We start from the raw sequence: 11569 nt of genomic DNA, 5'->3' as shown, positions 1-11569 counted from the left end.
GATTACTAACATGCTCATTAGCATGCACTAGTATAACACTCCTGATATTGTAGCATCTTTAATTTATAGCCTGCTGACGTGTGTTTGGGTATAATCAGTTGTCCTTAGAGCAATGCAATATAGAAGATTAACGATTGAGATCACGGACATAATGACTGATAATGATGGTGGTGATGATGTTGATGATGGGGATGGCAATAATAATGATGATACTGATTATGATAATGGTAATGTTGATGTATTGATGTATTGATGATGATGATGATGGTGATGATGCTGATAATGTCAATGTCTATGATGATATTGATAATGATAATGATACTGCTGCTGTTGCTGATGATAATGATGATTATTACTATTATGATGATGATGGCAATGTTGATGATGGATGTTGATGATATTTTCATATCAAGATTTGACACAATTGGAAACAAAGCAGTTTTGTTTTATTTTGTCCAACATTTCCACCGTGTGTGCAACATTTTGGCACGTGTCCATTTTTTGCCTTAACTTTAATCACGTTACTGAGCCAGAATAAATCCAATGACTGGGATGCTTTTGTCTCCATTGATAGTATCACAGCCTCTTTCGTGTCCAGCGGTGCTGTTACCTTGGTTACAGCTTGTCCCATAAGTGCCAAACCCAATTCTTGAACTGGATTCCTTGCAATTCTCGTATTCACTCGATATTATGCCTATTCGTGCCTTGCAGGAGGAAAAATGTGTTTTTAGTTATAGCTATACGACGTGCCTTGGACGGGTATAAGTAAAGCCGTATAGGTATAGAATATTTTGATTCTGAAATATATGAGCTGAAAAAATGAGTCTATAATCAAGGAACGCAGTGGTATTTGAGGAACCCAGCTTATTTATCTTGCTGCAAATTTTTCCCGTTTTAGATCACGTGTCATTTCCTAGAGTATCATTTCTTTATTTAACGGTTGCGCATGAGAAGACACATAAATATGGATTCATCTCAAGCTTATTCTCAAGAGAATGACACGTGGTATAATGTAATGGGAAAACATCACCAAGGTAAAGACGTCTTTTTTTAGGGTGCAACCACATGACTCAAAATCCCTTGAGATATGAATAACAATGAAACAGCCGCCATGTTGGTTGATCTAACAAGAGAAGCTAATGAGGAATGCTTTGTTATCGTCAACCCACATGGCGGCTATGACGTAACATACAGCCCAAGAATAGGCTTAACGATTTCTACTTACCCTTTGGTTTTCAACCTGAACATTAAGCCCTTCGCGATTACAATGTTTTTGGAGGGAGCTTCCGGGTACTAGTGACATCCAGACATCCCGTCCGAACTCACTCCTTACAAAGCTGTTTCTAGATATCACCGAGTAGAGTGTGGTTGGATCGTATTTATTCTCGATCGTCATCCAGTGTATCACATCATCACTAGCTTTCATCCCCAGACACAGCTTTTTGATAGGAAATAATGAGTATGTTTTGAGCTTCATTTCTTGTCTTGTCTCCATCCCTTGTTGAACAGCTTCTACATTGTATACCTCGTCAGTCGTCCAATATTTGGAATCGTAAGCAAAGGTTTGCTGTTAAGAGATAAAAAATGGCCAAGGGATTTACACAAACGTTATTTATAACTTTCAATGGCGTCATATCACAGGGTTTTCTGAAACAGTGAACGAATTGGACATTCAAAATCAACCTTGATTTAGTATCACTTAAAATATGAATAGCCAGCGCCCAACAAAACTGTGGCCCTTCGTAATTGAATTGGAATTTACAAATTGATTTTTACAGAAGGAGGAAATTAAGAGAAATAGGAAAAAAGCACAGAAGAGAGCTAACAAGCAACTCGTCAATGGCTCACTCTAGACTCAAGTAAAATAGTCAAAACTGTACCATGTAACAGAGCTTACCTTTAGTCCGTCGATCTTCATAATCATTGTCCATCCTTTCGAGTTACAAATACTTTCCATGTGACAGTAAACCTTATTGGTGGTACCGTTCAAGTTCAGGTAATACGGACCACTCACAGCTTCACTAAAAGTGAAAAAAATAAAGAGTTGGTGAGTAAATAGAGAAGAAAAAGAAGAAGAAGAAGAAGAAGAAGAGAAAGAAATCAAGAAAACTGCCATATCCAACTTGTCATAATACTTGAGCAGCCTTAAGACCGGCCGGTGCTCTGGAAAATGGAAAATTGCACTTGCAAATTAAAGAGTGCTTACCTCCTTGTCGTCCTTATCTCTTGACAAGAACCAGCCGGATTCACAAGATTCCCAAGAGTATCAATCCCCAAGTGTGTCTGCGCAAATATATAACCATGGCTTTTAATACTTCTTTCGCCATTATCAGAAGAACAGTGACCTTCGTTGCCTGCGCTGTTACTGTCGTCCTGACCACACCTATTTCCGCCGGTTCCAAATCCTAAACGCGAGTCTGCTGACCAGCAGTTATTCTCATTGTTACCAAGGATACCGATCCTCGCCATTGTGCCGTAGCCAGCTCTGACATTAAAGCCTTCTAAGTTACATTTACTTTGTAAAGAGGCCCCAAGGATTAAACTTTTCCATGCGGCACGCCCTTGCTTTGTCTGTCTGTACTTATTGTCAGCTGTGAGGGAGTACAGTGAGCTTGCAGGATATTCTAGGGGCATCCAGTTTGTGACGTTATATGTCTTCATTCCAAGACACAACAGAGTGAAAGGGAAGGTTGAATATGTTTCAAGTTTGGTTTCTTGGTCGTCGAGACCTCCAGAAGCGCCAGCGATGTTGTAGGTGGCTTGGTTTGTCCAATAGGGAGAAGCGTAATGGAATGTAGTCTGCAGTGGGTGCAATCAAATGTGTGGTTATCAGTTAGAAGCTGGTTAAAGAGATGATTATGAATGCAATAGAAAATGAACTAAAAGAAAGGAATCCCCACGCTTCATTATAAGAACTCTTTGATGCTTTTCTTAAAATCATTGGTGGTATTTTTAGAATCATTGATTTGATTGTTCGTTTTTCTGCACGCGCTCTTCGCTTCTTGCTGATTTTGTCTTGTGTTTTTCAAGAAAACGCACCAAACAGCGTAAAGCGCGCGCAGAAAAAAAAACAAAGGTTGGCAAATGTGATTCCAAAAATAGCACCAAATGGTTCATGTGTTGGTTACAAGCATGAATATACCATATATTATTTCTTTTATTTCATTTTTTCTTGATGTGCGCCATTAACGTCGTGACCAACCTTGGTTCCATCGATCTTCATGATCATCGTCCATCCTTTGGATCCACACATCTCGTCCATGTAGCAGTACGCCTTGACAACAGCGTTCCCCAGGTGGAGATAGTACATTCCACTTTTAGCTTTACTGATTGATTAAACGATATCAAAACATTATTGAGTATCGTGCGCAAAGAAGAGAAGAGAAGAGAAGAGAAGAGAGGCAGGTCAGAAAAAACCTCTTACCTGTTTTTGGCCAAGATTTCTAAACACGACTTGGCCGGTTTCTCCTTAGAAAGACCAAAGGAAAAAGCCTTTTGACACACGCTTACATAATCAACTCCATCACAGATTTCAAGACTCTTGTTATTGTAGCGAAGCGTGCCAGTCGTGTTCGAGTTACATGAGCAGTTGTGTGCAGGAATTCTTGGGATTATGGTAGAATTAATCGAAGGACATTGCAGTTGGTGAGACACTTGAATGCTGACAGTGACGGTGAAGAGAGCAAGGCAAACTACGCGTACGATAAAATACGAATTCCTCATTACAGGATGGATTGTTTGAGTACAAACTACTATCTTAAGTACAAAGAAATAAAATTAATTAGTTAACATCATTGGGAATCTGTCTTGCTTACAAATAATACAAATAAATTTTGAAATGAAATGACAAAAAAACAACATTTAATCTCAAAAGAAATTGGATTCAATGGAAAACGTTTCAACTGACGCTTTGAAAAGCAATTATAACAACACTGAAGTGTAAAGAAGAGTAGAGTTTGTTTTTTTATTGTTTATCCTTGATCCACAAACGTGTTGCTTGCTGAATAGATATTATAAAATACGGCTAACCTACCATTTAATCTGTAAATCTCTGTTTTTACCTTCGTCATTGAGACTCAGTGATACTAATCCAAACTTTCTTTCTCGGTTTGAAAATCAACAGCAAACATTTGCACGCGCACGGGAAGGAAACAATACAACGGCCAAAGAAAGATAAGGGCAGGCTCGCGCGCTCAGGCGGGTCATATTCATATATCAAAGTTGTGTTTAATCAAGGTAAAGTTTTGTTTGTGTAAGGAAAGTTATTGTTCTTGGTTGATCTATCTAGAGCGCAATCCATCATGTGATAGGCGTTCCTAGTAGTGTTTTGGTTTCGGCCAATCCGAATGGCTTACGATCGTGTAAGGAAGGGAATGACGAGTGTAATAGGCATAAAGTGTAGCGCGCGCACGTAAACAAGCACTACAAGGAACGCCTACCATATCTTAGAATACGTGCGATAAAATAAAGGATAAACCAACACAATCAAAATTTTAACGTGCTCCCTTGGTTTAATATCAAACTTAATTTCCAAGCAAATATTTGAAACATTACAAAAGAATGTTTTAGATTTCACGAGCGAAAATATAACCAAATCCTTTGATGCTCTAATTTCCGTTATCCGGTTTACAGCGCGCTTCATTCCCAGCAGAGTTGGTATCGTCTTGGCGACAGCTACTGCCGGCGGTCCCAAATCCAATCCGCGAATTAGCCGTATCACAATTTTTTGTTGATTGCCGATGATCCCAATTCTTGCTGAGGTGCGACGTCCATCCACATTAAAGCCTTCCTTAATGCACTTAGTTTGAAGTGAAGACCCAGGAATCAAAGTCTGCCAGGCTTTTATTCCCTGGTTTGTTAGTATCTCAGTGTCGTTGGCTATTAACGAGTACAGTGATGCTGCTGGGTGGGTCAAGGACATCCAGTTCGTGGCGTTATTCGTTCTCATTCCCAAGCATAACGTTTCAAATGGAAACTCAGAGTACGTTTCCAGTTTGGTTTCTTGGTTGTCAAGACCTCCAGAAGCTAATGCAGTGTTGTAGGTAGATGTATCGGTCCAGTACGAAGATGTATAACGAAATGTAGTCTGTCATAATTTAAAATGAATACATGGAAGGTATGATAAATGAATACGTACAGCTACAGCGAATGAACTAATCCTGATTCCTTAAAAGCTGATCTGAGAGAAAATGTTAACCATTAAGAATCGATAAAATTTGTAAAACTGAGGTGTCATGTTCGATCCCCCTTGAAATTATGAATTTCCTTTTTAAAATACCATAAAAAACATTGGTAAGAAGAGGTTGCTAGTACCAGTAAAGCCCCGTTTACACTGGCGATTTTTGCTGCGATTTTTGTGGCAATTTTCGGAAATATGAAATCTTTTGTCTCATCCTTCAAAAGAGACATTCGTCTAGGAAAATCTTGGTATCCTGAAAAAAACTTTACAAGTAAATTCTTTACCATTATTTATCATGGAAAAAATCGCAAAAAAATTGCAGCAAAAATCGCTAGTGTAAACGGGCCTTAACACAAAAGCTAATGAGTTTTATATATTTTTCACAATGTTGGACGAGTTTAATTTGGTCAATATTCACAGGCTTCGTGACACCTCAGTTTTGCATTGACGTCATTCCTACATCACTTTTTCGTTTGCTGGAATTGCCAAGTTCACGATTCCGACTCCCAACTCGAGCGCTTTGCTGCTTTGGAAGACGTCCACAATTATTTATTTAATTACTATTTATATATTTTTTCCTACACAAACTATTCTTCTATCATTGTAATTATATTTACTTACTATGTAATTATTAATTTTATAGCTTACATCAGTGGAAAATAACTTAACTTGACGAGACAACACTAAATTTCCCCCTTCCCCTCCCCCTAGGATTTCCATTCCATTCAGCTATGTATGTACATACCTTGTGCCCGTCTATCTTCATTATCATCGTCCATCCAGTCTTGCCGCATATCGCTTCCATATGACAGTACGTCATGACTGTTTTACCATTGAGAAAAAGGTAGTATACGCCACTCGTTGCGTTTCTTCTATGAAAATAACAAGTTTCATTACTTTAACGATTTTGTAACCCGTTAATATGCAAAAAAATGCGAAAAAAATTATACAAAACGCATTAAAGAAATTTAACAAATAGACATCAGCTTTTTATGTGTTTGTCCTCTTATTGACGATATATTGCGTCATCACATTGTCAAAGTAGTGTGGATCCGCATACTACTTTGACAATGTGATGACGAAATTTATCGTCAATAAGAGGACAGACATAAAAAACTGATGTCTATTTGTTTTTTACAATAACAAAAACGATTAAAAAACTCATTTTTAGCGATCAAAAAACTAACGGAAAGTGCGCGCGCTCGTTGACGTCAGCTTTAACTGTCTGTCCTCTTATTGATGGTAAAAATAACCAATCTGCGCGCGAGAAATTTGTAAGTTATTGTAAAAATCCTAACGGACGGGTTCAAAAATACCATATCCAAGCCTATACTTACCCCATATCTTGTTGGATATCCAAACATGATTTTGCAGGGTTCAGAAGAGATCCAAAGCTTCTATCAGCGTCACGGTTGGGATCAACAGTAGGAACAGAGGTTTGATTATCGATTTTCATTTCAGTTCGGGCAAATATATACCCTATGCCTGTAATACTCTGGTCACCGTTATCAGATCCACAACGTGCTTCATTCCCTGCGGTATTCCAGTCATCCTGACCACATTCATTTCCTCCAGTACCAAAACCAATACGCGACTCGGGATTTTCACAACCTTTTTTGCTACTGCCAAGAATACCAATCCTTGCCATGTTAACAAACCTAAATCTGACGTTAAATCCTTCCTTGTGACATTCATTTTGCAGAGAGGACCCTTGAATCAAACCCTTCCAGACTTCTCTACCGTTGCTCGTATTCCTATACACTCCGTCTGCGATGAGAGAGTGTAGTGAGTTTGCAGGATACGATAAAGGCATCCAGTTTGTTTCATTCCCAGACGTGAATCCCAAGCAAAGCAAGTTAAATGAAAGGTGAGAGTAGGTTTCTAGTTTAGTTTCTTGGTCGTCGAGACCTCCAGAAGCGCCAGCGATGTTGTAGGTGGCTTTGTTTGTCCAATAGGGTGAAGCGTAGTGAAATGTTGTCTGCACATGGAAAAATTCGTTAGAAATTCCCCACCAGCCCACCAGCCCACCAGCCCACCAGCCCACCAGCCCACCAGCCCACCAGCCCACCAGCCCACCAGCCCGCAGTGTCCTGTTCTAACCTTGGTCCCATCGATCTTCATGATCATCGTCCATCCTTTGGATCCACACATCTCGTCCATGTAGCAGTACGCCTTGACAACAGCGTCTCCCAGGTGAAGATAGTACATTCCACTTTGAGCGTCACTGTATGAAAAAATAGTACTTCAAGGTAAGGATTTAATGTTGCCTTTTGTAAACACGATTTTCAAAAATCAAGATATCGGTTCTGCTAAATTGCGAAACGATCGAAGAATATATATATATATATATATATATATATATACTGCGGTTTGCATAAACTTTGACCATCTGTGCATATATACAAGTATATCAAAAGTATATCAAAAATTATGGGATAGGATCCCCGATATTTTTTTCGAGTTGTCTATCACTAGGGCTTTCTGGGAAAAATATCGGGGATGAAATCCCATAATTTCTGATATATTTTTGATATACTTGCATATATATATAAATTGTCAAAGTTTATGCAAACTGAAAAAAAAAGAAAAAAGAAAAAAAGAAAAGAGAAAAAAAGAAAAGAAAAGAAAAGAAGAAAAAAGAAAAAAATCTAATCTGGATACGGTGGTAATTCCAAGAATTAAAACAAAAATCGATTCAATTGTGCCATACCCCCGAGACATCCGCAGAGCTGAGGCGGCGTATGGACTTCGGACCTGACGGCGATTAAATCCTTCTGCCTTTGGGTGTACGAATTACGCAAGAAAATGTTCTAGCCGAAGCATCAGGGGAGAGACCAGCCGGCCCCCAGACCATATCGGCTAATCCCTTGCATCTCTGCCACGCACGGAATCGGTTGAAAAACTAATGTTAAAAAGTCTAGTCTATTTGGTGCTTTGTTTTCACGACTATTGTTATGCTGATTCACCTGGAACCGTGGCCCAGTGGATGAAAAGTTGTTCTCCAAAAATACTGAGTCAAGTCCGGTCCAGCGAGGTTGTGTTTGGATGGGTGACCCCCTCAAACTTATACCTAGTGAATTAACTAGCAATAAATAAAATATTTTAAAAATATGAGTAAACACACACGAACAAAACAAAAACAAAAACAAAAAAAGAAAAAAAGAAGAAAAATAAATAAAAATAAAAATCAAGACATAATAAAAGCAAAATCACTTCTATCTAAAATATTTTCATTATTCACCTTTGCATTTCTGCAATTGCGTTGCACGACTTTGCAGGATTTTCTTCCGATCCCAGCTCATGGTACCCTTCACTCGCACTGACATACCGATCCCCATCACAAATCTGCAACTCGTTGTTATAGTAACGAAGAGTACCGGAAGTAGATTGACTACACGGACAATCGGCTTGAGTCGCCTGGAACAACGTGCTTCCGGTCTGTTGAGTTGAGCAAGCCTTGCTAATGATGCTGTTCATGGCGTATATGAGGTGGATGACTAGGAGTTTAAGCATGGCATCTAATTGATCAAGAAACAAGGTGGGTGTTAAGTTGTTCCTATTTAATGATCTCTGAAGTGAGTGGACGGATGGACGGATGGACGGATGGACGGATGGACGGATGGACGGATGGACGGATGGACGGATGGACGGATGGACGGATGGACGGATGGACGGATGGACGGATGGACGGATGGACGGATGGACGGATGGACGGATGGACGGATGGACGGATGGACGGATGGACGGATGGACGGATGGACGGATGGACGGATGGACGGATGGACGGATGGACGGATGGACGGATGGACGGATGGACGGATGGACGGATGGACGGATGGACGGATGGACGGATGGACGGATGGACGGATGGACGGATGGACGGATGGATGGATGGATGGATGGATGGATGGATGGATGGATAATGCGAAGTGTTAACTGACCTGATACCCGGTACATCTTCGTTTTTGCTTTTTCAGTCTCCCTGCTCTGGGCTTTATTTTCGTACAGAAAATTTTGTATTGAAAAGAAATAACGACAAAATTTCTTCTCGCGCAAAAAATTCAAAACGTGCGCGCGCATACTCGCTTTTTTACTTGCGTATGGCGTATTTCATGTTTACTAGACCACAGGTAGCCCAGGCTACCTTTTTAATCCCCTTTTGCCCTCTGCCCATACCTACCTGCAGAAAATAACAATCATTTATTCTATTTTGTTTAGTTCAGAGTATTTAAAAGTATAATTTTTTCAAATGACCATATTTAAGAGTATCCTTTATTCAAATGACCGTATTTAAGGGTATCCATGACCATATTTAAAAGTATAATTTTTTCAAATGACCATATTTAAGAGTATCCTTGACCTTATTTAAGGGTATCCTTTTATCAAATGACCATATATCAGGATATCCTTGACCATATTTAAGCGTATCCTTATTTCAAATGACCATATTTAAGGGTATCCTTGACCATACTTAAGTTTTTATTGATATTTTAGATTTAAATATTCGAAGAGTGAAACTATTAATGGGATGATCACAACATATTAGAATGTAACGTATCTCACATAGGAAGTACTGTGACACATGTTACATTCCTAAGTATAAAGTCATACGCTCGTAAAAATCACTTCCCGGCAATTTGACCCTGGTTTATATCCTAGTTTCGTGTGTGTATCTTTTTCCAACTTAACTTACGTGAGTTCTCCAGTTTATTTTTATTATATCATTAGCTTTGATTAAAACATCAATTCAGCTGCTACCTTTTTGTAGCTATTTAAACGACAAGCCAGCTATCCTAGCAACACACACCCAGTAATGGCAAACCGCAATATGACAAGCCCGTTATCATAGCAACGCACACAGTTATAGCAAGCCGCAATACGATCCGCTAGGAGTCGTAACAATACACAAAGTAATAGCAAATTAAACACACATGCAATAGTAAAGTACACACAGTAATAGCAAGGCGCAATACGATCCGCTAGGAGTCTTAACATTACACAAAGTAATAGCAAATTAAACACACTTGCAATAGTAAAGTACACACAGCAATAGCAAGCCGCAATTGCTGGTTTTCACATGACGTCATCAAAACATCAAAATCTAAACTATAGATCGTATGAGGACAATTCTCAAGTATGTTTCAGTAGTCAGTGTTATAAGTCACAAGAAAAAATCTCGTATCATTTCGATGTTTGGTTACCGAGTTATAAAGGTTGAGTTTGTGTCACGCAATACCGTCACATCTATCTAAATAGCGATGAAAATATTAAAATAATTTACTTTAGTTGAAAGATTTTCCCTTAGACACGTTTAAAATATCTATTTAAAGTATGTGTAAGTGAAAAATAGTCAAACATATTAAATATTCCATCATTTTAAGCCTTTAGAATTTCGTCCGCCATGATGGTGTACCAACTTGGAACACCAAGATGGCTGCTCCATACATTTTAACCAAAAATTGCGTCATGTTTATTCGCTTATAGTTCCTCAACGAAATGCTTTACAGCCCTAAAATTTAACCAGTATATGTAGTTTGGACCGCTTTACAAGAATATAAAACTTCTGTTTCATTATAATGCGAATTTACGCTTTTGAAATCCATGATGACGTAGGTGAAAACCAAGAATAGGACGAGGCGTAGGTTTAAAGTGCCTATGACCCCTAACTCAATGTTTTCAGCATTGATTCTACATGAAGTTAAAAGTTAAATAGTAAAATATTTTTATATGATTTGAGTGATGCATGTTGGAGATATCAAGGTTTATACTTCCAGTATGCTAATGAGTGTGATGTCATAGTAGGCATTTTGGGTTTATTTGTCATCATTTTAAGAACAAAACACTGATTACAATGAGGAAACAAATTTGCAATAACCTTCTATAAACCCTGAGTAAGATATTTATGTTTTATACAGGATATTTTACTACCATAGTAAATTTTTGCATATTTAATAATGCCTCCTTTGACGTGATATCATTAACATATTGGGAGTATAAACCTTGATATCTCCAACATGCATCACTCAAATCATATAAAAATATTTTACTATTTAACTTTTAACTTCATGTAGAATCAATGCTGAAAAAAATGAGTTAGGGGTCACAGGCACTTTAATAGGAAATTACAACTTACACAACCTGAGTTACAGTAGCAATAAATTGGCCTGGCTAAGATAATAAAATGCCAAGCATCTTGTCAAACGTGGCGCTGGGAAAGCTAACTATTGACTTAATAAAAAGGATGTGCATATTAGAAAAATTGGCTCTCAATATTTAAGCAAATAACTATAAAGTCGTTTGTAAGTTAGATACAATATCACCAACTAGTCGATTTATAATTTATGTCAATAAAAATTACAAAATTTCGAGGCTACAACTGTCGTTTTTGCA

General features: G+C 38.4%; 1 protein-coding gene across 1 annotated transcript; it reads right to left on the bottom strand.

Annotated features, from left to right (window-relative positions):
* Nucleotides 1-521: 521 nt before the first annotated feature.
* Nucleotides 522-8656, bottom strand: LOC116287722 (uncharacterized). Its single transcript, XM_089024016.1, has 11 exons — nucleotides 8421-8656; nucleotides 7280-7403; nucleotides 6517-7157; nucleotides 5925-6051; nucleotides 4499-5086; nucleotides 3425-3756; nucleotides 3203-3326; nucleotides 2207-2799; nucleotides 1898-2021; nucleotides 1226-1567; nucleotides 522-704 (listed from the first exon to the last, which is right to left on the bottom strand). The coding sequence occupies exons 1-11, from the start codon at nucleotides 8654-8656 to the stop codon at nucleotides 522-524; spliced, it is 3414 nt and encodes a 1137-aa protein (XP_088880142.1).
* Between the last annotated feature and the right edge of the window lie 2913 nt (nucleotides 8657-11569).

The sequence above is a fragment of the Actinia tenebrosa genome, unplaced genomic scaffold (genome assembly GCF_029948245.1).
Source record: "Actinia tenebrosa isolate PJP-AT-01 unplaced genomic scaffold, QUT_ActTen_1.0 PGA_scaffold8__29_contigs__length_14323225, whole genome shotgun sequence".
In the NCBI taxonomy this organism is placed as follows: Eukaryota; Metazoa; Cnidaria; class Anthozoa; order Actiniaria; family Actiniidae; genus Actinia; species Actinia tenebrosa.
Note: the sequence above shows the minus strand (reverse complement) of the source record. Positions and strands in the feature narration are given on the sequence as shown.